This window comes from Periophthalmus magnuspinnatus, chromosome 5 (genome assembly GCF_009829125.3).
Source record: "Periophthalmus magnuspinnatus isolate fPerMag1 chromosome 5, fPerMag1.2.pri, whole genome shotgun sequence".
NCBI lineage: Eukaryota > Metazoa > Chordata > Actinopteri > Gobiiformes > Gobiidae > Periophthalmus > Periophthalmus magnuspinnatus.
Window position 1 is genome coordinate 8,624,643 of NC_047130.1, and position 27,792 is coordinate 8,652,434.

The window sequence follows — 27,792 nt, forward strand, 5'->3', positions numbered from 1 at the left end:
CTATCGTTAAAAGATTTTTTAAATGATTACAAATAGTTGGTGGACTGTATTTTTAATGTGTGCGTTCAAATTATATAAATCTATGATTGCATAAAGGCAACTACTGTACACAAAGTGTATATTTGTTGTTGTTTTTTTCTAAAATTCAACCTAGCCGTACACTGTAAAAAAAAAAAAAAAAAAAAAAAAACTCTGTAAAGCTTACTGTTAAATACTGTAAAACAACTGACTTTAACTTCTGAAATAATTCACTGTCTGGAATAAAATATTATCTCATTTTTAAAGTACTTTTTTGCTTACTGTCTGTCACAAAGATCATTTCCCTACAATATATTGAATTGTGGTTTATTTAATGGAAATATATTTTTTTCACATACTTTCAGTAAAATGTATGGCAATAGTCTGTCAACTTAAATACCATGTAAAGGTTTCTGGAAATACTTTCAGTAAATTTCAATCATCACGATAAATAATCAGAATACTAGGAATGTGTTAGGAAAGTCAGGCTTATGTTGCGACCACTGTAAACTTTTAAGACAGTAGATCAAAATATAGTTTTGTTTTAAAGCACTTGGCAAGAGAAATACTGTCAAATGTTTTTTTGATTACTCAAAGAGCATATGGGTTTCAAATAGAAATAAAAAACACATTATAGTCTATGTTGGAACTGAAGAGCTAACAGAGGCGTTAGCAAATAATGAGGAGCAGCACAAACATAAGACAGCAGGATTGTAAACGGTGGAGGTGCTTAGGGAGGAGGTGAGATTGATTCCTCTCCAGCTCCTCCTGCTCTGCTCTGCTCTCCCTAAAGCCTCAGATGAATGGCTCTATTTGTGCTGCTCGTTCATCAGATTGCAAGGCTCCCCCAAACACTGCACTAGACCAGAGGCTGCACACATGTCTGCCTGCTGCACTTACAGTAGGCCCAGGAGGGTGCTATTGGCAGAGAAAAACAAGTTTGTCTGAAGCAACAACAATAGGGAATAACCTCAAACTAAAATAATTACGTTTGTGTGAGGCGTATGGTATATGGCGTGGTATAAACCATAATTGCATGAAGCATAAGGTAATTTTCGAACCTTGCCAGCAGGATGAATTCTGACAATATTTGATAGTTCACAAAAACAACGAGAATCCATCTGGCCTAGCCCTAGCTACTGCAATGGGATGTACTTAAACTAATTTGCATTTGTGGACAGGAACAATGTCTGTGTTTTTGTCTCAACGGAATTTAACCAATGTTTGATTCTCAACTTGTTCGGCCCTGTGACACTTCAGATTTTAATATTCTTCCGGATATTCTGCCTTGTAACCTAGTACAACTTTTGCCCAATTGACAGATTCTCATTGTTCTTTTTTAATGGAATCTACCTGGGCGACTGAGGTATTACACAGACAACATATAAATATAGTTTCCATATACAGTATGTGCATTATGTAAGTTTTATGGTGGAGGGTCTAAAATGTTCTTGTATCCGTGGAGATACTAGTTTTACTTAGAATGTTCTAGAGTATGGAAATCAGACTCTATGGAGACAAGCACGTGACAACAATAAAAACACCTGTAATTGAATAAATGCTTCCGGGTGCAATACAATGCTGTGGAACATTCCAGACAAAGCAATAACATATCCACAAGACAATTGAACCGCCTGCTACGATGGTGAAACGCCAAACAGGTAGAGCCCTGGTGCGTGTCTTGTGCTAATGGAAAACAGTCCAGTCAGACAAATAGGCCTCACAGTTAAACAGCGGGTGATCAATGCTACATTAGCCTAGCACCGTACACACCGGCTCACTGTGCTCAGGTCAGGTGCTTTAGCGATAAGCTGTGTCTCTCTAATGACTGCAACACAAACTCTTTAACACCAGTGGAAATGGGCTCAGGAGTCAGGGGCAAAGGGGGTCCGAAGGGGAAAGCGTAGGCAGGGACCGTGGGCAGTGTGTGGTGTTTGTAAATGTGGAAGGGTCCTGAACAATGAGTATCTCTGTGCTGGATCTAAGCTCATCAGAGTGCAGAGTGGCATGCAAATGAAGAGCAGTGGTCTGAGAAAGATATCTTATCTGGTGAAATTGAGTACTTGTTATTCATATTTTAATCATGCAATATATCATATGTTTTAGTATCTAATTGTGACCCTAACCCTGAGCCATTTCTAAAAATGGGGTTCATACTTGGTACTGATTTTATACCATAATGATACAATATCAGTTTCAAATTCAAATAACAGCACTTTATGAAATTACCACATGATCTCATCTTAAGAGCTAAACCATTCTAAAACTCTTCATGAAAGGTCAAAGATTTTCAAATTAATGTATTTTTTTTCCACTGTACATACCTGTTCAAATTAGTATCTAGTTTCTTGCCTGGCAAATCCCGAATGAGATCTCTCTGCATTTTTTATATGTATGGATATCAGTCCCCATACTCTCCTTCGCAAATTGAGCCAGAATCAAACATGATCATGTAATCAGGTGTATATTTTTTGTCAGTTTTTGGCTAGATTTAAGCCATTAAGGTTGAATGAATAACTTCTATGACTCATTACAGATGCAAACTAACTAAAGTGTTTCATTCTGCCATTTATTTATTGCAGATTTTATAACACTTTTATAACAGTTTTGTACATAGAATACTTTTTGTGTTGGTTGCTAGCAAGAAATGTATAACAAAGAAATGGTTATCACAGGAAAGACCAAATTTGACAACATAGTGGGAAATAACAGAAATGGAAGAGATGACAGCTTTGGTAAATGACAAACAAGGTTGGTTTGTGTCCTGTTGGGAAAAGTGGATGCAAATCTAAAAATGCTCAATTTTATTTAAGAGTGTAACTAAATAGATGATTGATGTACAGTTTGTGGTCGTTCCCTTCTGTTCCATTTGTGTTATGTTTTCTGGTAGAAATGATGAGAATGGGTCTTGGGAAGAGGAAAAAAATGTCCCCACATTGTAAAACACTAAGAAGAAGAAAGAAGAATAGTTTTTGTGGTCTAAATCTGCTCTTGGGTCATTATGTCAGTGGTATAAATTTGTTCCTGTATTATCATTTATTATCTATATTTACTTCAGCAATGTATCAAACTTCTTTATCATGACAGGGATAACGAAAAGTATTGAAGTGTGTATTCTCGATCCCAAACAATCCAGTTTCAATTCTAGTTTTATCAAAAAGTCTTAGGAATATGGGTTGTAAAAAATAAAATACATGCTCAAACTTGAAAATGTTGATCTTTTAAAATTTTGTCCTGAAAATCTTGTATAAAATAATATACAAATGAGATTCAATGGAAACCTCTGCTATGTTGTCTGTTATGTCTGTATGTCGGTTATGAGAAATATAATTGGCTGAGTGACATTACTTTAATAGCCTTTTATTTCTGAGCCTGCAGCTTCTTCTCATCCTCAATCTCTCCATGTTTCATCCCTCTGTCTGTCTCTCCAGGCTGGGCTCTGTCTCGCTCATTCCCAGTTGAACCTTGGGCCAAACATCAATCTCCTCATTACACCATTGAATCTTGAATCTCTTATCTCCTCCAGCTCTTCTCCTGTCTCTTTCTGTTTTGTCTATTTGTGTCCATCATTCCAGTATCCCATAAGAGAAATAACAGGAAACCGTACGGGTCACACACTAAGAACAAACAAAACACAGATCTTTTTATTACCTTACGGTTCACGCATGCAGATTTAGCTTTTTTCCTAAACCAGCTATGACGCACATCCCAACCCCCATTGCTTTTGAAATTGTCTCTGCCTTAGGCTCTGATGGTTTTAATAAAGCTGGATATGAAATAGATTACCACTGTGCTCTATCTTGAATAATATTACAGCTTTTTTAACAGATATTCTCTTCAGTAGTTCCTTAGAAGATTGGCGATTTCTTTGTTTTAGTTGGAAAACAAATGTAAATTAACTAAGAGATCAGACAATGTGGAGAAAATTTGGGGATTTGTTTAGTACAAAATATGGCTGTCCTTTGAAAGCACTGTAGTTTTTTAAGTACCCGTGACAGACTATGTAGCCTATTTCAGCATATTCACATTCGTCTTAATCTTCCTAAAAAAATGACAAGCAGGTCAAAGTTGGACCTGTATAGTTTTAGAATAGCCCATCTATATCTGACCATTAAAATAAACAGCTATTTTGTGTTGAAAACTATGTTCAGTTTGTTGAGTCTCGAGCCTTTTTCTTATTAAATAAATATAATCTTGGTAGTATAAAAACACTCCAATGAGAGTTGGTGTAATCCTGCATTCGTCCAAGAGTGGTAGGCCTGTCACAATAACAAATTTTGAATCGTGGTAAATTGCTGGGCTGGAATATACGATAATACTGAAACTACTTTATGCCTCTTGCCATGTGGATATAATAGTTATCTTTCACAGACCTAGGAAGTGGCTCAAGGTAGAAGAGGTTTCAAAGGTAGCCATCTCAACGCTGATTTCAAAAATAGTGTCCAGATGAGTACCAAACCTTTTGTACCTTTAGCTACAATGAGATCATAATAAAACCATTAGGATGATGAAAACCACCATCATTGTCTCCTCCTAACAGCAAACCCACTCTATCTCTTCTTTGTTCTTTCCGACTGGCCCTTTGACCCTCTCTGCCCCCCAGAGGCTTCAGCAGAGGAATTGGGATTCTAAGATGTCTGGCCTGCTCTGTGGGAACCAAACACAAGGCAGTGGGGAAAATTCCAATAATACCTTAAAACCGCACTCGGCCAGAGAGACTTAGACTTCCTTCAAATTATTTTTTCATTAAATTTTTTGGCCTGAGGGGGACTTATAATGGGAGATGAAAGAGTGAGAAAAGATGAAGAGAGCTTTATACACTGGTAATATGGATTTAGATTGTTTTAGAAGTAACAAAACCCATTTTTTCCTTTTATGGTAACTGGCAAAGTGCTATTTTAGTTTGCGTGAAGGGCTTGTTGACTGTTAAAATTGCCAAAAAAAAAAAAAAGTAACTAGTTTTAAAAGATAATTAAAAATAGATTGGTTCATTTAAAAGTAAGGCGGCATAATATAAAAGGGTTGCACCAAGGGTACAGAGATTTGTTTTTTAACATTAATTTTTTTTTTTTCCTGTTCAAGCCTACGTTTTGCCTTGTTTTGATCATTGTTTTGTTTTTATTGTGACAGTTTTGTTAAGTCGTTTGCTGTCTTTTGCAATTTAACTAAACTAAAGATCAGTTTTAGATTCATTAAAAATACTTGGCAGGAGACAACATTACATGATGAGTAGCATTCTAAACAGGACTCATAGACTGTATATATAAATGAACATAGCTAGCCTGCTACCTGCTTGTTCCAAATAGGAAGTGAACATTGGCGCTATTGGTTCAGTCGACTCTGGCTCCCATTCACTTTACATTGAAAAATGGTCACCCCTCTCTCTGTTGCTGCTGCTGTAAGCCTCATTATTTTGGTCTTAACATCCTGGTGTTTTTATTTTGTCCATATATCAAGATGAGAACATTAATAACAATAAGACAACGTCTTCACTCCTACAAGATTTGTCCAGTTGACAGATTTAACTTCGTTGTTTGCTATGGATCAGACCTGGACGACTGAGGGTCTACACAGACTTTTTTCTCATATCTTGCAGCCTTATTTAAGAGTTAACTGAATAGGATACAGGTTCAGTTGTTTACACATGTTGTATTTCCCTGATGCTCAGTGCTGTGTGAGCTCCTCCACAGAAGTGATGTACGAGTGCCCAGAGATCAGTGTGGTCCAACAGAGCCGTGCTGTCCACTCTAAATCACACTCTTTATGGATGTGGCCTTCAGACATGAGGCGAAGCAGCACATGCTCAGCTCTGCTCATGGACCTCCACACTGGCCTGTCTAAATCTTTATGTACTACAGTCTGATGATTACTGTGTCAACATGTGGTTCAATAGGTGAGAAGAGAGAGACATGTTTTGGGCTTAACATTTATCGAATATACATTTTATTTACACGAGCAAGGATTTTTCTCTTAAGATATCGTTTATTTACGTGTTTACTGCCACTATCATGCTTTAGGGCATCTGTTCTCAAACCATGGTCCGTGTACGACTACTGGTAAGCAAGCTCCTTCTGGTGGACAGTACAGTTGTAATAATTATTTGATTTAAAGTACATTTTTGTCTTCCATTGAGTGAGTTCTAGATCTGGTTTAGCCCTAATTTATACACAGACTAGTCCTAGACCTGTTTAAGATCTGGTGGTGCTTGGAGAGACAAATTTTTCCTTTGGTCGTACTTGCACTGCTTTAGAGCTATTGTGAAATGCAGTGGCCTTCAGTATTGTTGTGGTCTTTTTTTGTAAAATATATCACACTAAAAATGTATTAAGGAGACATGCGAAATCATAGGATGTGTATCAAGTTAAAATGACTGTTTTGTGATTTTTGATTATTACTGCATGCCATGTTTTTGAATAGAACACATTCTGTAACCCTAATTCTGCTCATATCTTTGAAGAGCAAAGATTGTAAATTGAATTGTAACAACTTGTTAGCTAGTGCCTCAGAGAGTTTAAATGTATTTAAGTTTTGTAAAAGGTAATTGAAGGAAAATACAAAAAAAAAAAAAAAAAAAACTCCTAAAAACTAACAAACATTAACTAAATCATAATATCTCCCTCCCTAGCGCTGAGGACATGAAAGTTCTTGTGATCAGAGCTGGTGTAAAGCGTCAGAGATCTCACACTCTGCTCTTTGATCTGCTCCTGAACCTCACATCTGTCAGAATATGTTTCAAATGAGTCCGAGTGAGCCTTCATGTCTGTCACAACACCTCTGCTCTTACTGCTGAGAGCGCCGTGCCTCTATCACCTTCAATAGACTCCAGGGATCGCACAGCAGATCATGAATGTCGGAAATACCAAAGGATGATTCAAGAGCTCTAGTCGACTAAAGACATTCTTAGTTCAAAGCCTGTCAACATTATTAGGATCTCACGCCATAAAAAAGTAAACAATGAAGTACTAGTAAACACCATATTCTTAAAGGTGAACTATGTAACTATTCTGGCGGAGATTACACCATGTGCTACTCTCCATAGCATTTATTTCATTTGGTGGATTTTTATTGCTCTAAAATACCTTGGAAAAGACACATGCTTACCCCGAGTGGGGTCCCTTCTCCACTCTCCGTCATCCACTGCATTCTGTTGCAAACAATTGAAGCTCGGTGAGGCCAGCAGTTATCGTGGCTAATCAGCAACCAGGGACAATATTTTAAAAACCAAGCATGAAACCAAACAGCCAGTCAGCAGCAAGGTTGTTAAAGGTACACGCCCCCTCCCGCTCACATCTCTGGTTTGGCAACGAGACTGTCAATCAACCTGTTGAATCAACATTGGCGGGAGCAACCTTGGGGAAAGCAGGCACCTGATTGGTATGTTATTAATTTTCATATCTTGATTTAGTGAAATAAAAAGCCCAGGATCCTGTATAGAGGCTTAAATTCAAAATTTTAAGACCAAAATGACGAGGCTCAGAGCAGCAGTTACAGAGAGGGACAATGCTTTTTCAATAGAAAGTAAATTGCAACCAGAGCTCAAAAGAACCACTTCACACCCATAATCACTTCCTATTTAGAATGTAGCAGCTAGCGGGATGGATATGTCCATTTATATCTATAGAGCCCATGTTTGTCTCCATGGAGAAAGACAAATTTAAAGCCATAGTATCCAAGATTTTTGGTAAAGCTATAAAATCTCCATGGTGCGCATCCACTGAAATCACAGTGCACCTTGAGTGAAAAGGCCTATCACTCCCAAAACTCCAACTTACTCCCTCCATGTCTTTTCCTTTATGCTGTTGTTCATATGAATCCTTATAATCTTTTCTAGGTCGACTAATAAAAATTCAGACACCATCGACTAAAGTACTATAGCCATACAAGGGTCTTAATTCATAATCCAAAAACATTAATTTTGTTTTCTTTTATACATCAGCAACTTGGGTTCTTTTTTAAAAACAATACAGTAGGAGATGTATTTACCGTTTACATGTTTCGGCTGCTAGCTGCAAGCCATCTTCAGAACTGTCACCAGTGTTAATGGTGACATGTCGTATATCAACCACGCGCAAGTCATTGGATCAAAAAACCACAAGTTCAAACAGCAGAACGCAGAGACGTCTAAAATCAGAAAACGGGGCACAGACACCATCGTCCATGATCACGGGCTGTTCTTCCTTACACACACCTGGGATACCCGCCTCCAGAGATCACTGGGTGACAGAAGCCGTGGTCAGTGTGAGCGACCTGCCAGGTGCCCTACAAGAAGTAACAACAACTGATAGATGATAGTTCTCAGCTACCAGCCAAAATATGTCAATAAGGTAAATACAACTCCTACTGTATTAACTTTGAAAAGAACCCAAGTTGCTAATGCAGTCATAATTCATTTTACTGACGGATATTCTATTGAACTCTTGAGCTAACCTACGAAATATGTCTATCCACAATGTCTTAATCCACTCAGTTTACAAGTCATAAGTTCCGGCACAAAAATCTGCTACCTTTACTTCTCTCCTGCGCCACTCAAGAAAAATCCTGTCATTACTGTGATTTCCAAGGGCTCAATCTTCCAATCAAATACTTTTACAGTCTTTATATCTCACTCCTACACCATGTTGAACCATCTTTCTCACTACACCTCTTTCATTTTGATCTACAATTTCTTATTTTTCTCATTTATAACCATTTTTAACATCTACAACCTCATATCCAGACTTTCCCAGCCTCTCTCCTCTTCACTAATCTTTGTATCTTTGACTGTTCTTAAACCCAAAGGCCTATTTAGCTCCCACTCCTCACCCTTTTCTCCTGATGTGCTCAGACACAAAGAAACAGGCTTGTTGCCGTGGAAACAATGCAAAGCTCTCCCAATCGTCCAATTACAAAAGTGCGCAATTAAAGGAGACTCCACATGCCGCAGTAGCCCACATCATCTCAGAGAAAGCCCTCTGACTTAGCTCAGAGTTTGAGTGTTTGCTCATTAGAAAAGTGCTTTCTTAATGTGGTCTCTGCCTGATGGTCATGGGGCACTGCAGACTTCCAGGAAACAATTACAAAGGTTCCATTATAACCAGAAAAGTAGATAAAATGAGTGATAGGGTTAGAGGTGGGCAGATGATTAAAATTAAAAAAAATACTGTGATTGTTGTTTTCAATTGATGCAAAATTTGAGAGAAGGATGAAGAGTGAGATTGACAGGTGGCTTGGTGCAGCATCTGCAGTGATGCAGTCGCTGTATCGGACGGAGATATCAAAAGGCAAAGTTCTTGATTTACCGGTCAATCTACTTTCCTACCCTCAGCTATGGTCATGAGCTTTGGGTAATGACCGAAAGGACAAGATCGCGGATGCAAGTGTTTGTAGTGAGTTTCTGTGAGTGAGTGTCCTGGCCACGTCCCACTGAGATGGATGGATGAATATCGAGTATATTGCTTATTTTGAAAATACTGCAAAAATAACTAATTAAAATGAAAAAAAAAAAGTATTGTTGCGAGTAAGGGTATAAAGTCATACTGTAATTTATGAAATATTGTCTAAAATATCCTTACCAGTATACTTCCACAAATACCCTTAGTAGGATGTGTATTACTGTTTAGGTGGGGTTAGAAAGAGTTGAAAATGTAGATTTGGCATAGGGGTGGTGCAAATTTAAAGGGGATGTTAAATGGAGATAGACTTTCTGATATATTCATGCAAGCAAAACCATAATATGTAAATTGTAAATTCCCATTTTTAGCACAAAGGTTCAAACACTGAATCATTACAAACCCAGTCAGTCTGAGATGTAATCAGAGGCAGCCAACAACATTTTAAAATGTCAGATGTATCTTTCATCTTAGTATGCACAGGACAACGACCAGTACTCTTCCCACAAACAGGCTTTGGTTGAAGTTGAGACAAATGTGCACTTAAGCCAATTTGACATTGAATTGTTTGCAAAAAGGAGACATAGCAAAGTGTGTGCATGTGTGTGTTACAGAACTACCCAAGTAATTTGAGGTAAAATGTGAAATATTGTGGTTGAGAATTCTTTAAGTCATATTACGCAAGCTTGGCCTCCTCCGCACACTCTATGGCCTCCACACCTACACCAATGTTTACCTGTCAATATTTCACATATCCATTTGATGGAAAAAGACAGTTTATCTTTAACCATGTGTGATTATTGGAGACTGCACTTTAACACATCACTTACCATTAAGTCAGGGTTATTTGAGGCCATGTATACCCTATAACATACTGTGCAAGATATTACGCTTGCTTTGTAAACTTCCATTTCTGCCTAGTGATTAGTTACACACTTGCCTCTAAAATGAGTCTTGTTGGAGGTTTAAAATCCCTTTGCTGTTGATGAAAACACATGCGCTCCCATATTTGCCAGTCCCTTGGTGTTACTCGTGCTGCCTCCTCACAGCTCTCAAAGTGTTGATTACAGCCGCTCCGCTGGTACCAGGCTCACACTGTGCATCAGTGTAAATGTATGTGACATGACTGCAGCTCAGGGCCCGCCTGCAGACAGCACTGACCATATGACCTCTGGACCACAGCCTTTTGTTAGGCTGAAGAATGGAGGATTGGAGTTTTTCAAACACTTCACACTTGTTCATCTCCAGACAGACAAACTTCTCACCTCCATCTTCACTTGTGCTGCACCGTGGCACATGTAACACCTCTCAGATTAGAGCTGGTTACTAGGAAGATTTAATAGTGTTAGAATTAGTATCCAGGAAGATTAGAATGGGGTTAAGGTTTGATTGGTGCAAAGTCAAATGAGGCTGTTTTGCAGCACTTTGTGTATACATTTTGTTAATAGTGTGTCGTACTCCTCCATATGGTTGTGCAAAAAGAATGTGCAAATGGAAGGATGGGAATTAGTATATGTTTAGGTACATGACCTTCTTCATCAGGATTTCATTTTCTGTGAATACATTTTTATCTAGCACTTTTTTTACTTTCAAGGTACTCAAACACTTTACATTAAGGAATCACTCACCCATTCACACACACAACCACATACAGCACTGAATGCAGACACTGGGGGCAAGGTGAGTTAGGGGTCTTACACAAGGACACAACAACAGTATTTATCTGTGGGAGCTGGAATCACACTGCCAACCTGTGGGTCAGTGGATCTGATAGCTCGACCAATGATATTTATGTCAACAACAGGATTGAAACAACCAACCTTCTGATCAGTGAACAAATACTCTACCAACCACGCTACTGCGCCTTCGACAGAGATGAACACGATGTCAAACTGCAAGTGAAGTGGATCTGGTATACTTCAGAATAAAACCTGCCTACACTAACGTCATCATATTTAATGCACCTACCTAGGCTCAAATTAGTAGGTTCACACCACTATAACTACACACATTCACCAGCCTTACAATAAACACAGTGATTTTGCTGCATTTATTTGTGCCTGAACCCTGGTCACCACAATAAAATACACCATTTAACAATTCACCTGACCCTACTTTTTTAGAGTTGATGTGCATTTATTTTAAATAAATCTAATCACAATCGAATAAATCTAATCACATTTCTTTCAGGGCTTTTATTATCCGCACACCAGAAAGTAAAGCTAATGCACTTAATAATTTCTAAATTTGCTTTATATTTAATGACTGCAATATTACATATATTGAGGCTTGAAAAATAATTGACTAGGGTTATTATTTTAATGCAGTTAAAAGTATAAAATATGCATGTACCTCAACCAAGACACAAGCCTCATGGGGCCAGAGGAAATGCTGCTATACATTTTTAGTAGTGGTTTGTTGCTCATTATTTTCTTGGAGGTTCGACATGAACTGCCACAGGATTTTACAGTCCCCTTACAAAAGACACCAGGGATCCATCTTTGATCTTTTTAGAGTTTGATGCTGAAAGGGTCGTCTCTTCACTACGTCCAAACTGCTTGGCTCAGCAGAAAAACAGCAGCAGACTCAGCCGATTCACTCTGAACCCGACAGGTGAATTAAAAATCCATCTTTACAGGTCAAAGTATTTTCTACACTCACATTACCATCTGTCACATAAACATCAGTTCAGAAGAAATGGTTTGCATTAAGAACATGCTTCCACAAAATCCATAACCACAGGAGAATTCAGCCCTTCACACGTTAATATCTGCTACAATAAAAACACAAGAGAAAGAGATGCTGCGCAGATTTATGGACAGCGGCTGAATTTAAAGTCTATCTTTATGAGCTTAAGTATTAGCCAACACTTACATTATCAGTCATCACATAAAACTGTAAAATTTATAAGGAAGGGCAGCGGACGGTGAGAAAAGTGGATGAGTTAAATATGTTTTTGTACTTTGAAAAAATGTATCGCTTAAAATGTTAAAAGGATATTTATAAGTACTTGGAACAAAGCCAAGATTCAGGTCTATGTTCCAGGGTTGAGAGTAAAAAGAATGAGATTGAGAAAAAAAATGAACTCCCAAGTGATTCAAAAAGCCAAAGATGTGACGATTCAACAAAATAGCAAGGACTCAATGCTGCTCCATATGTCCGAGAATTATCTGTGAAATTACTGCTAAAAATATAAGAATCAATCAATCAGAAACAAGCAGACATGAGTATCATATTGAAAAATGTGGCAGACGAAATTAGGAAGAAAGTTAGTGGGTGAAAAGGTGTAAAGCATTTGATGATAAATCAATAGTTCTCAGGGCTGTGTCCTGGCTGCACCTCAGGCAGAAGTGAGACTTGTTTGGAGCTACTCGTCTGTGGCCTCCTGTGGCTTTCACCAATGTGCTACACAAGCTAAACACAGAGGCCCTGGAGCAACCCGCTGACATTTTGAGGAGAAATGGGCCGAGTCCTATTTTGAGTCATGGCTGAGCTGCTAATGGGTCAGTGCAGGCAGTCCACATCCCATGGTCCCCTGCTCTAGGAAGTCCATACACTGACTTCAACGCTCAAAATGGCTTCACATCATGCAAAGTTTTTAGCATCATTACAACTGCTCCATATTCGCTACTGCTGCCAGATGCCATGTCCTAATTGCACAGTATATATGGCTGTTTTACTTAGTTTTCAAACTGGAGCAGGGCAGGCCTAAAATCTTTTATCACAATATAAATGACAATATTAAAGATAACTAGAGATCGACTGATACTGAAGAGTATTTTTATGGCTGATGCTGATACCAATTATTTAGAATCCACAGGAACCAATGGACAATATACTCTGCCAATATTAGGGACAATATTTTGGGCTGATTTAGATTTTTTTCTCAATCATATAATTTCAATTCAATACAAATGGATCCATAGGCTTGTTTTACTACAAACTTGGTAAGAGAGCAGTGTAGTCAGAGCACTTTAGTGTGAAGAGGTCACTGCACAAAATCTAATAACACTTTATCAATTTTTAGGTAACTGGTTGACCTAAATTAAGATATCAGCCTCTATTGGAGATTTAAGTCCGACAGCCTATACGCTAAAGAGTGCAAGTATATGCCTATATTGGTCTCTCTCTAGCGGTAACGATACAAGAGATAGATTTTTAAAAAGCACACACTGCATGTCTACACAGTGTAGCCTACAATATATACACAATACTCAATTATCATCTATCATAGATCTAGGCCCAAAACAAAGCATCATTTCCAGCACAGATTCATAACACATACCTGCACACTTGGTCCTTGTCACCAGAGGTGGTCCCGGTGGTCCGGTCCCACCCTCTCCTGGTCGGGACAGCAGCACTTTGATCTCATACTCCACATCTGGGTCCAGGTGCCACAGTTTGTACGTGGGAGCGTCCACCACATGAGTCTCTGCCCAGTTTCCCGATGTGGTGCGATACTCCACCTCCTTTAGAATAATGGGCCCGTCCCCAATGATGCTGTTAGCATTGGGTTTGATCCAAAGGTAGGTGGCACCAACAGCCAGAAGCTCAGGAGGTGCGATGGGAGTGGGGGGAGCTGGAGGGAAGAACAAAAAACGTAAATGTAATTTCTGTGAATTGTAACAAAGCGACACTAAACACTGAATCCTTTTTTCTTTTGCTAATTAATTGTGTATATGTTTTAAGAGCATTATATACTATTCCTCGTCATTTTTTTTTTTTTGTCAAATTCAATGCAAACTAGGTCAATTTGCAGCTTTCTGGTCAAAAGCACCTAATCTAGTGTATGCTGTCTTCAGTGGCCTCTGTAACTTCCAGTAGTTGGTGACATCACGAAAGACTGCAGTGATAATAGCCAGGTGTTTGTGATTACAAATACCTGGTTACAGGTGCGGAGTTTGAAATGTGGATGCCTGTTAAACCAATCACACTGTCCCGTATACCCCTACCCCCGCCCCTTCTCCTCTCATTCTTTTCTTTAGTCCTCCAGGTACTCAGCTCTATTTGAAATGTAGCTGTGGGTGGAGTTTATGTGTTTAGTCCCACTTTAATATTATTCCCTCTGAGTGTAGAGGATGTAAATCATGTTGCAGATGTGATGGATTAGAATGCAGACCTGTGTAATAGTGACAGCTGTAAATACAAATGTGTGACTTGTGGCTGGTGCATTAGTCTGGAGTGCTCCTAAAGCTAAAGAGCTGCTCCTCCACCTGGGCCTCAATCCATCACAGCCTCAGGAGCCAAGCACAGATGCCAAGACAAGAGTACAAAACCTTTATTACTCCTTTCCCGAAGTGAATACATTTTAGCAAACAGCTGTGCCCTCTAAAGCACACAGCTAACACATACAGGAATGCTAGCTGCACAATTATAAAAGTAGCAAGGTAGCTAGAACTTTGACAGTTGATAAGTCTAATGTCTCCTCAAAATCTGGATACATATTAAGAGAGACTGCTCCTGTTGTGTTTTGTTTGTTTCATGTAATGGTTATATTTGTCTTGCCCCAGTACAGATATGTGACAAAAGCACATACTAGGATCTAATCATAAAGTATTTTTAGCAGCCGCGAACCAGGAAGTAACACTGGTGCGCTGTGCTGGTTGTATTTACTGTGACGGCAAAACGCTCTGGCATGTGAAAGTTGCGAATTGCGTCATAAACAACGACTTCTTTCTCCTATAAAGACATGTGTCTAGCAACAGCCCACAGCTCAAACAAGAATGCAGAATTAACCAGAGAGAATACGAATCAGTCCAAACAGAATGTGAACTGAGCTGTTGTCATTCAAAACAAGTAACAAATCCTAAGGAGTTCCCCAGCAGAGAGCTAATTGTGCTTGAACTTGATGCCACAGTTTTCCTGAACATAATTCATCACCTCACAAGTCCCTGTGTGTCTCAGAGGGAGAGGAGCGAGGACTAGTTCAGTCTCTGTGTCTCCGTCTGTTCCCTTTCCTCCTCTTCTGTATGTTCTCTCTCTTCTCCTCATCCTCTCCTCTGTCTGATTCCTCTGTTCATTACTTAGATCCTGGAGTTCCACAGACTTCACACAGGCCTCCCACAGACACACAACCTGCCCTACCCACAGAGGAGAACACTCACTCATAGCTGTACATAGACTTTAATGTCTCTCTCTCGCTCTCTCTGTCTCCCGCTCTCTGTCTCTCGCTCTCTCTGTAGCGCTCTCTCTCTGTCTCTCTGTTTCACCCTGTCTCTCCCTGTCTCTCTCCATGTCGTTCACTATGTTTCACTCTCTGTAGCTCAATCTTTGTCTCTCACTCTCTGTAGCTCTATCTATTTATTTTTCTTGTTGTTTTTTTGTTCTTTCTTTCAGCCAAAGGAGCTGCCGTTAGTCCACAGTCTGCTCTGTGAGTGTGAGACAGACAGAAAGAACAGGAGCCTTAGGGCCAGTTATGGGTCAGTTTGATCGTGCTGCAGAGCTGAACAACAGCCTCACGACACTCTACAACAAACCTTTATGCTCTTAACTCGGGTCAAACATACAACCTAGTGTGTGACATGAATTAACCTGTTCACAGAAATAATGCAATACTAGTAGTACATAAAAAAAAATCCTACATCTGTAAATTGACTTTGACCTTTCAAGTTGGATACATTCAACTTTCACATTTAGGTCCATTCATCCATTATTTCAGTCCATTTGAGATACGGATACATCAATACTGGTTTCTGGCTCCGATTCATATATTACTGGCTCAGGTATCGGTTCCATGATATCGGTTCAGCTGACCTGACCTGTGTTTAATTGCTCGCGTGACCTACATGTTTTATATTTGAACTTCTATTTATATAAAGCTGCTTGCAGGACAAATAACTGTTACTTGACACATTTGGATCAGTTTTGTATTTTAAAGAAAGAAATGCTGTTTTCATTATTTGCTCTGGTATTGGTTATTATCAAGTATCGGCAAAAAAGTACCGATATCTATATCCAAATTACATGTCTAATTTCAGATCATATCTTGTTCAGATCTCTACAAAACACTCAACCTCACTTGGTGGCAGTCCAGGAAGTGCTCCTCTGTGTTTTTAAAGTCCATACACTTTCACCAGACCCCAGATTCCGAGATTGTGAGTTTTGACAAACCCTGGCCCAGTCTTGGTATAATGTAGCTCATATTTACTTCATCTTGAGTTTGCACTACTGAATGAATGTGTGCGTGTGTGTGTGTGTGTGTGTGTGGTGATCTGTGCACGCAGAGCAGTGTCCCTGAGGTCTGTTACTGCGGGTAATGAATTCACTATTCACACAGCGCCAAGCCACAACCATCTTTAATCAAAACCAAGCTTCACTCCAGACCAACGGCAGAGGAGAGAGAAAAAACACACACAAAATAACAACATTTAGACCCGCGGGGCAGCAAGGAATCATGGGTAATAAGATGTGAATACTCCCTCCTCACAGTAACTCAGCGTGGCGTGCACCTGCTGCCGTATTACTCAAAGTGAAGGCAGAAAAGCAGAGTACAAAGCACAGACGCACAACAGTCAATCTGCACAAGGCAACAAAGAAATATCCCAGAATTCTCTGCTTTTTCAAATAATTTCCTTAAAAGCTGGAGACATGTTTAAAGAGACTGTACCTGTGGTTTTTTTTTTTCATGTAATAAAGTCTAATTTGTCTTGCCTCAGTGCAGATATGTGGTAAAAGTATCTCCTAGGGTCAAAACGAGACCATTATGTGCTGACTGGATCAATTTTTTTATTGTCCAAAGAAGACTGAAGATTGAGAATAATTAGGAGACAAAGTGAGGAATATATAATCGGCAGAATAACTGGGCCACTTAAAATGCTACGCTTTTAAGGCTGTAGCTTTGACTACGTTGCAAAGGTCAAAGCAGAAAGAAGCCTGCACTTAAAAATTAAAGGGAAAAAAATGCACCGCTATGAAGAAAATGAATCCCTTCCGTAATATCCAGATAAAGTGTCAAACATCAGCTGTAGCCTACTCCTTCAGACTGACAGTAAACCTCTTGCTGTGAGCGGCTTAGAGGCAGAAGCAGTGAGGATCTCAGTCTGAGAGAAATCGCAGCAAGAGCGACAAGCAGAGAAGACACTGATCTTCTTAACTCTCCAAATTTCTGGTGGCAGTAAATTTGCCCTAAGATGGCGTTTAGTAGAGTCTGTCCCCATGAGTGAACAGTATGTTGGATGTTCTAAACCGGAAATGACAGATGGCAGAACGATTTGGATCCAAATGTTGTTTTTTTTCCCGTCTTAAAAATGTAAAAAAAAACAAAAGAGTTCATTAAAAGTCCAGTTGTGTTTATAGTGTAGTGGGGGTGAGACAAATGTTAACTCATCGAAATTGGGTACAGCCAAAATATGGAAGGCTTTAATCTGTTTTTCAGATATCTATTCCACACTATTCTATATCTAGACCTTTGTTACCAAGTTTGACCCCATGAGTCCAAGAACTTACCTTTTATTATTCAAAAGTATGCTGGTGTTACACACTGGTATTTCGTAAACCTCTTTGTTCTCTCCCCCCTCCTTGCCTGTGGCCCACCTCCTCCCCTCAGCCCAGCCTCCTCTCTGGTTCTTCTCCTCTTTTCTCTTCTCCTCGTCAGTGCTCCTCTGTTCTCTGTACCTGCTCATGCATTACTGATATATCTCTGCTCAGGTATTCTGTGTGAAGTGTCCAGCTGACACGCACACACAAAGGCACATGAGCCAAGCGCTGGACTCTGAATAATAATGAACCAAGTGTATCTGCACTCCAACACAATGCGCTCAGGCTGGGCTTCAGGTGAGGCCTTAGAACCTGCTCACACAGACGGGTGGCCTGGACTGCTGTTACTTCAGCTATTCTTTTCTTAGATGAAAAGTTGGTTCAGGAAGATGTGTATTTTAGCAACTGCATTATGGAAGTAAAGAAAGATCCTGTGAAGCCATTTTTAAAATACAGGCCAAGTTTAGTGACAGGAAAACTGTTCAAAATACATGCCAACCCCACACAGTATTCAGTGTAAACCAAGTATTTATCACATTGTGGGGACTAAAATCTGTATCTGTCTCCCTGATGGGGTCCAAGATCAGGTCCCCGTGAAGTAAATAATTTATTGCTAGGTTTAAAGTTCAGATATAGGTTAGTGTAGGTTACGGTTAGTGAAGTACAGACTATGGCTAAGGTTAGGCTCAGTTTCCAGGAAATCAATGCAATATCCCCAAAAATCATGCAAGTCCAACGTGTGTGGCCTTGTGTGTGTCCTGTGAGCTGGAGATAAGCACAGATCCACTGTCGCTCATCTTGTCCATTTGTGACATAGGAACGGTTTGGACTCAGGGTGGTCATAAAGCAGTCTGTATGTGACAGTTAGCCCTAGCGGTGTCAGTGCAGGAAGTGCCTTTAAATACATGTGTGTGGGTCCACAGAGCTTTAGCACAAACCCATCTCCCATCTGTCTGTTCACTGATAACAAAATCAATACAGAGTTTACAGCTCAGGCCTGAGTCACAGAAGGAGAGGGACACTTCCAGAGAGGAGAGAGACACTTGGCTCACACTTACATTTACTTTGTGAACTTTAAATTAACTTTAGCTGCTTCAGAAATTGTCAAACATCTAAACACTAAAGGTTGACTTTTAATGAGTATGATAAAAAAAAAAGTGTAATAACAATGTAGTGAACATGAGAGGGACATGACAACCTGAGTTCACCCAGGCCTGTGCAATCATGCGCTATGTTCCTTCCTAGTCTCAGAGCAGAATCACCCACCTGAGCTCCACACTGATCACACATGTTGGGTTTCCATGCTATTTGGGGACTTAAATTCCTGGAAATCTCTCCCAAAGTTTAACCACTACTTGCCTAACTTAAAACACTTAACTTAGCCTATTTTAAATTCACTTCATGTTGTTGATCTAATAGGAACGTATTTATGTCATGATTTTGATCCCCATAAAGGAGGCACGTTGCTATTTTCATCCCCAAAATGTGATAAATACCTATTCACACACACAGATCAGAGCTGTGTAAAGGGATAGAGCATGTACACACTCAGGAGGCTCTGGGTCAAGCCTGTGCTCAGCTAACACGTGCTCTGGATCCCTTGACATTAGCAAAAACACATAGACAGCCCAAAACCAAATCAGCTTTCACACTACATAAGCTTCACTACTCATTTCATATATTAAAATGTGTAAAAGAATTGCACAGAATAATGTAGGGCTGGTACATCTGGGGTCCTATCCTTGTGATGACATCACTAGTGCTATTTACCTTTGACGATGAGGTCGGCATAGTTGGACACTCCTGAGCCTCCGTCAGAGCGGATCACACATCTGTATCTGCTGGTGCTTCTCTGGGACGTGTCTCCCACACTGACCGTGGCCGAGAAACGTCGATGGTTCACCACTCGGGTCACCATCAGAGCACTGTCTTTACCATTCCACTGCTGCAACGGATAAGCACAGACATTACTTTACTTACATACTTTAGGCTTAGACATAATATGCACTGTGCTAAAATAGATTCACAAAACAGTCATACAGGATATTATAGAGATGCCAGCAGTCACAGGAAAATACATGCTCTTTCAAATGATGTGGCCAGACATTAAACCGGTGCACTCACACATCTAGATTCCTTCTGAGTCTCTCATCAATTCATTCAGACTAAACTACAAATGCTAGAAGCATGAATAAATCCATTCCTGTGGGATTTAAACAGAAACTAGCATATATTCACCAATAATTGGTTAACATAATTAATTTAGCTAAAACTCTTATCCAGTATTCCCTAGTCTCACTTTTTTTTGGTAATTTTACTTTCTGGTTAGACAGGGGGCCAGAAATGTCATATTCTAGAGGTATTTCCATAACTGTTACCTAGCAACCATACAGTAAAAAACAGCTAAAGCGTGTCTAATTTACAGAATAGTTATTTAGTTGTAAATAGCGCATTTTGGAGGAACATTTGTGCACTGATGATGACAAATTCCCTTTTAGGACCAAACTCTACTTCCTGTTTTCAACTTTTCTTTCTATTTACCATCTGTATGATTCGATATTCAGAGTCGCTCACCTGAACCCAGAGCTTGTCATTCTGGGACCACTTCCCTCCTGCTGTGCACTGAAATGTGGCATTCTGTCCCACGTTTACCTCCACGTTCTGGAGACGCAGAAAGTGAGGAGCTTTACCTGCAAAACAAAATGAGAACTCATATATTTGAATAAAGTGGAATAGAGAATCTGTCTGTAATAAAAACCTAATGACAGTATACAATATACAGACAGGAACTGAGACATGATAAAAAGTATGCAATTAAATACTGAAAATGACACTCTACTGTCTAAATAAAGAGTGCTTTCTATTACCTCTATGGTATTGAGACTATTTCTTAGTATCGAAATCCATTTTAAAATTTTAAAATTTCAGTATCATGACAACAGAATGCCCTATCCTAACTTCAGCTGTATAAAGTGTCAGGTTTGAGTGGTTGCTTGGTTTGGTTCCTCCTCTCTGTCCAGTGCCTTCTGCCAGAGTTTGTCCAGTGTGTGTGTGTGGGCCTGAACAGGTGTAAATATGAGATAAGCCCAAAAGCGATGAAACTTACGACACGGGTGAGCCAAAACGCGGATGTCATCTACAGCAATGAACCCAGGGTGGCCTTGCACCGAGACAGCCTCAAAAATCACCTGAAACAGAGACAGGATTTGGGATTGAACTCTGTGAGGTCTGGGACCCTCGGGGGAGTACGCTGGGAGTCAGGGAGTGAATACTTCATGGGAACATCCGCCTGTCTCTCCCCATCTGCTCCGCGGCATATGGCACTCGTTTCTCAACTTTCATCTGTGCGGAAATTCAAGTCTACTTTATTTCGGATTTCGGTTGTGATTTGTTGTTTTCAGCTTCTCTGTAACAAATTTTATGTATTAAGATTCTTATAAAATGACACTCTCGCTTCATGTCTCTCTCCATCTGTCATCTGTCTCTTGCTATATGTATCTCTCTGTCACTATATGTCTGTCCCTCTCAGTCTCTCTCTGCCTCTCTGTCTGTTTCCCATTCTTTCTCTCTGAGTTCTTCTCTGTCTGTCCCTCTCTCGATGTATGTCTATCTCCTGGTCTTTCTCGCTCTACCTCTCTGCCTTTCTTTCTGTCTCACTCCCTGTCTCTCTCTCTATCAATTTGTCTATCTGTCTCTTCCTGTCTGTCTACACCCCCCCACTGTCTCACTCTCCATCTCTCTGTATCTGTCTATCTCACTGTCTATCTCGCTGTCTCTCTCGCTCTCATTCTCTGTCTCTCTATCTCTCATATTGCTGTGGTGGACTTGTGCTTGTATCAGTCAAGCGCTCTCTCCAGGGGTCAGCACTCTGTGGCCTTCACTCCTCTTCCCAAATACCACCCTGCGTCTGAGCTGCTCTGTCAGGACTGTCACAGGAAAAGAAACAGGCAGGATACTGGACTGGAACGGAAATGTGTCCACCAGGATCTAGTCTGCTCCGCTCCACCCGCATAACTATTTCTGCAAGAAAGTTTGACTTGTTTTCGCTCTCCGGTGTGCAGTGCTCCGCTGGTAAATGTACACACCAAGTAAAAGTAGCACATGAGTTTTATTCCCAGTCTGAAAGTTCACAACGGTTTATACACTGAACACAGGCTTTTTGATGCTACACTACACACATTTTTTAAAAGTACGCAGGAATGGCAACCCATGGAATTTAAGCAGGAAAAAGGGTACAGTTTTTGTGCTGATTTAAAGATGAGATATGTGAAATACAATGTTCAACTCAATATCGCATTAAAATTAATATATATATCTATATCAATGGAGACAAGAAGGTGATGCCTCAAGGCGAAGTTACAGAACATAACATGTGAAGAGGTCATAGACTGTATAAAGAAGTGGACTAAGGGAGTGTGATATCACCCATAGCATTTGGCTCCACTCAAATGAAGCTCATTAAGGCTAGCAGTTATATAGAGGCAAATTTAGACCATATTTATAATGTTCATATCTTTATTTATGCACACAATAGAACAATAAAAAAACAGAATCATGTAGAACGGGGTAATACGAATATTTTAAGACCAAAATGTGGAAACTTAAAGCACTAGTAACAGTGATAGGGGCAACAGTTTTTCAGAGCAAAGTGAATTGGAGCCAGAGTCGATGGAGCCGGAAGCACGTCCATGCTCACTTCCTATTTTGAACGTGGCGGCTAGCAGGTTAGCTATGTCCATTTATTTACCTGGTATGAGTTGGGCCAGAAGGTGGAGATGGCCAGTTCAGCTTTGACCCATCCTTCAGTGACGGTGTCGGAGGTGTTCCACACGGGGTTGCCCTGGGCTCCTCCATTCACCTGAAAGAAGAACAGCAGTTCCTGGTTCATTTGTGACGCCTGCACTTGAGTTCATTCAGACATTTACTTTGACTGGACTAACAAGGACATGCACCATCTGCCCGTCACTGCTGCTCAGTATGTGGAGCTGTCAGGTCCAAGTACATCAAACACACTGGTATATGCCGTGCTGAGTAGAAGCAAAAATTGTACCAAAAGTGTACCATTACAGTACATTTACTTCATATTAATTAGTCAAATAGAAGTAGTGGAATGGTGGAATGGTCCAAGAAATTATTCAAGTAGGAGTAAAAAATTTTGGGGGAAACTATTACTAAAGTAAAAGTAATTGTTGGGAGCTGGGACATAGCATCTCGTTTGTAATTCAAAGTTAATGCAATCGGAAGGACAAAGCTTTAAATAATGCACAAAATCTAGTCTTTTAAAAGGATAGATCACAAGAATTAGACAAAAATAAATCATATCTGAAGGAGCAGTGCAGGAAACTCAAATCTTCAAATTAGTTCTGGGCAGATTAATCGCTGTAAAGGAGCAATATATTACGGGGTTTTGGCTCCTAAATGTTCTTTATTTTGCCATTTAGGCTAAAACATGCTGTAGGTTTGACCTGGGTATGATTTTTCAATGTATCGGGGGCCAACACATTTAAAAATGTAGTCCAAAGTCCAAATAATAACAGGGTCAGCATTAACTTATGATCTTGTCTACATCCAAATGGGATATTATAGGATTGGATCTTCTTATACACTATAGGATTAAATATAAACTAAAACAAATGTACACAGACCTTGACATAAACGTTGAGTGTCCCAGGACTAGCCCCGTCCCGTGATGACAGAGAGTACAGGAAGTCGATGCAGTGGGTGTCATTCTCCTTTAGCGTGGGCATGTACAGGTGAGCCTTCTGTCCTGAGGCACGGCCCGAAGCATTCACCACCATGTAGGAGCCTGAAAAGAGATACAGAACTGAAGTTAGTGCAGTGTAGTGTAGTACGGCATTAAACTTTTATCTCCATGGAGACAAGACCAAGTTACAAGTCTGTGGAGAGAAAAAGTAGTAGAAGTAGAATTAATAGTTAAGTTGAAGTTGTAGTTAGTAGTTCTCAAAAGTACTGAAAATCAGATATTAATCTAGTGTTAAAACCTCATACTCATTTGAGCAAGTATTGATACTAAAAAAGGCACATTTACAGGGCAGAAATTAACCTTTCTTGAATATCTGAATAGCTGAATAGATCTTGAGCACCAGACTGCCTCATGTTTCTGGTTTCAGTATAATGTTTAGATGTTAGTGCTGGTGTTTGTCCATGAGGGGGGCCTCTGTCATAGCAATGAAACTTGTTAGCTTCTGTGCCTATTCTGAATTGAGAATGGTTCTTTATCACCGTCAGTCACTGTCATGGCTAGTGGGCAAGCAGTGGATGTGGATCCCAGTGATGGCGCACATTTATATCCTCCACACAAGAAGGTGAAGTCGGATGTGAGGAATCATTATGGATTTGAAAACCAAGAAGACAAGATGAGCCACCAATCTGCAGAGCCTGCCAAAAAAAAGATATGGCTCTGAGGGCAAACACAAGCAACTTACATGCACATTTATGAGGCAACTATCCTGCATTGTTTGACAAACTTGAGCCGAAAATATCCAACGTAAGTAACATACCGTGTGAAATAAAGTACTGAATGTAGTATGTGTTAGTTTGGATTTGTATCAATCCGTGTTTGTGACGACTTTGCTATCGCTAGGCTAGGAACAGCATTTTTCACAGCTGATTGCACAGCTTGCTAACAGCAGTGCATGGTTTTAAAAACAATCACAAATTAACCTGAATACTTATAACCTCCTAGGACCTGGCGTTCACATATGTGAACAAGACACTTTGGGTTGTCTAGGCCACAATACATTTTTTTCTCTACAAGGTCCTGGTGTCCACGTATGAGGACATACTGCCTTACTGCCATACTGGTTTAATAATTACTGTGATAATATCATTAAGCGTGATTATTTTGGTCAAAATGATCATGAGTCTAAATTTTAATATTGTCCCATCCCTAAACTGGACAACTGAGGTATTACACTGATATAAAATTTTAATGTTGAAAATGGCATTCTATTGTAGCATTATTTTACTAGTAGAATAGTAGTAATTGGAGAATGCATGATAGTTGCTGGGGTACATAAAAAGTGATCAAAACATAATCCACAGTGCTTTTTTTTTTTTTTCAAACCATTGAAACAAAAGTAAATAAATCAATGCAACATAATCTGCATTTAATAACATTCCACTCAAGAGAATTATATCTCCACAGAGACAAGAGACTCATTAGAAGAAAAAGAAGTTACACCGTGTGCATTTAGGCATCCAAAGTGAAATGTAATCAATGTCAACCAATACCGCCTGTGTTTTAATATCACCACTGAACCAAGATGTAGGTTAAAGTTAATCTGTACAATTTTAGTAATAAATTTTGCATTACATTAATAACACAGTAAAATATTACAATATGAGTGCAATAGATATACAAATTTGGTATTTAATTTACATGGAAAATGCCTCAAAAATACAAGTACATTTTCCATTTAGCTCTGCGGAGATACCCTAGCATGTTAGCCTGCCTTAGCTTATCCAGAAAGCCAGCTAAACATCAGCTAAAAAGGCTCCATTAATGACTAAACACTGGTTATTCTTTTCACTAAAATAAAACTCACCAAAATAAATTTGCCTAATTTATAAAGCTTTAAAATAAATCGATTTAATGCATGAGAGACGTGGAAAACACACCTGTTGAGTGGTTAGCTTGGACTGCTGCAGTGAAGCTAGCTGCATTAGCCTGGCTTACTTACACTGAAGCTAAACCGCATTTTAGACTAAAAAACTCAACCTAAATATACAAACTAGCACTAAAGACAAAACAATATTGTGTAGATCTACCTATCATTAACGTACATATCATGTTTGCCAAAACCTACCCACAACCAGAGCAAAATGCAACATGTGCTACTTTCAATATAGCTGCTTTTGGCCGCTAGATGGCGACATAATATATTCATTGATTAAAGGGGACAAACTATGCATAATTGACATTTAAGAGTCTTTATACATGTCATAATTGTTTTCTTTACCCACTCAATCCAGTTTGAATAATCTTTATTCTTCTGCATTCAAAACACTGTTAGCATTTATTTTGTTTTGTTTTTTTGGTTTTTTTTTCACAGCTCCATAGTTTTGAACAATGCTGTTTTAAAATGTCTGACTGCACAAAAACAATAAGTATGCTTGTGGTTTTCCTCTAGAGATGCTTTTCGGTTCCCTAGGATCCAAAATACACACTTGAGTACACACTTCTTCAATACTTAGATGCAATACAAAGATGTGAGGGTGGTCACATGTGCATCTCTCCGAGTTCAGATGGGCATGATTGACAGGTAGATAAGCCAATCCGGGACACACATGGTTCACCCATAGCAAAACAAATACAGCTTCTCACAAGGAAAAAAAGAAAGGAAAAAATATCACAGGGGACTGAGCCACATCACAGATTAATCTGAGGGGCGAGATGAATGTAATTGTATTCAAAATGATGGGTGACCAGTGCGCTCACATGCGTCACTGAAACTGTACGATCATGTTTGGTTCCGGCTCAAGGCGCGACGGAGGGGCTGGGCACCAGACTAATATCCTTTTGTATAAAAAATACAGAGAGATTGGCCAGGCAAGCTTTTCGGACAAATCTGATTTTGTGTTTTGTTTCGTTGTAAACCTTGTAAAATAAAATATTTATAGGATTCAGCACAATCACATAGACATTTCAGCACAAATTAAATGTAAAATGAGACCTTTCTATACTTGACAACAGGGACAGTTATATTTTCTCAAGTAGGCCTATATTGTTACATGAACACAGATTATCACTAGACTAAATGTTGTTGTGCAATTTTTGAAGACCAAATTAACCTCTTTGAAGTACTACTGGAGACTTTCTGTTATTTTTAAGTTTGGCTCTTCAGCGGTATGCATCTGCAGCTGAACAGCAGGGAGTAAAAGTGCTTTGCTCAAAGGCACCCCAGTAGCATCTTGCTGTGAATCCCACTGAGGCCTTTCTATGGTTTTGATGTCGACAGCTTTTGGAAAAACAACACTCAAATCTCAGTAGTACGAGTGAAAGCGGCGGGTCCCGTGTGGTGTTGTGCTGGAGCGATGAGATGTCCCAGTTATTCTGATGTCAGTGAACGTGTCTGTGTGTGTTTTCTGTTTTCACATGTAACGGACCTCACAGCTGGAGGCTGAGTGTAAGTGTGCCCTCAGCTTCACAGGACTAGGAGGTGTGAAAGATGGGTCAATATAAAGTGTTACTATGTGTTACTAAGTGGTATTGCACATTACATAGGAGTATCATAAAGTTTTTTTGTCCGATTCCAGCTTCAACCAGTGCAGATTAGTTGTGTGTCCATGGGCAAGACACGTCACCAGTGAATTTGAGTGAATTTTATCATTGTTTAAATGTCAGAGGCCAATGTGACAAAGTAATCATAGAATGAAATGACAAGGCTAAGATTTTTTTTTTTTAATTGTTCAAAGTGAAACTGGGAGTGTGTCTGCTCTTTGAAATTATGCATTATCTAAATAAAACATTGCACTAGTATAAAAAAAACCAAAACAACTATTATTATGAGGCCAAATATGTTGTGCAAAAAGTTCTCACTTGTGTTGACAATGTTTCATTACTTTCTTTGAAGTCAGAAGTTTACATACATTTCATTAGTATTTGGTACCATTCCCTTTAAACTGTATGACTTGGGTCAAACATTTTGGATTTCCTTCCACAAGCTTCTCACAATAGTTGGCAAGAATTTTGGCCCATTCCTCCTGACAGAACTGCTGTAACTGAGCCAAGTTTGTAGGTTGCCTTGCTCGCACATGCCTTTTTAGGTCTGCACATAAATTTTCAATAGGATTGAGCTCAGGGCTTTATGATGGTCACTCCAAAACACTGACATTGTCATCCTAAAGTCACTTTGTAACCACTACGCTCCCGGACATTGTCCATTTCGAATACTCATTTACGCCTTAG

The 27,792-nt window shown here is 39.5% G+C and overlaps 1 protein-coding gene across 1 annotated transcript in view; it reads right to left on the reverse strand.

The window, feature by feature from the left end:
- ptprt (protein tyrosine phosphatase receptor type T) overlaps positions 1-27,792 on the reverse strand; it is a 151,830-nt gene that overhangs the window by 108,531 nt on the left and 15,507 nt on the right. Inside the window, exons 2-7 of the mRNA XM_055221627.1 lie at positions 23,507-23,667; positions 22,609-22,719; positions 20,968-21,049; positions 20,436-20,551; positions 19,632-19,806; positions 13,672-13,965 (exon numbers count right to left, since the gene is read on the reverse strand). Of these exons, the coding sequence (XP_055077602.1) occupies positions 13,672-13,965; positions 19,632-19,806; positions 20,436-20,551; positions 20,968-21,049; positions 22,609-22,719; positions 23,507-23,667 (939 nt within the window). The remainder of the gene's footprint in view (positions 1-13,671; positions 13,966-19,631; positions 19,807-20,435; positions 20,552-20,967; positions 21,050-22,608; positions 22,720-23,506; positions 23,668-27,792) is intronic.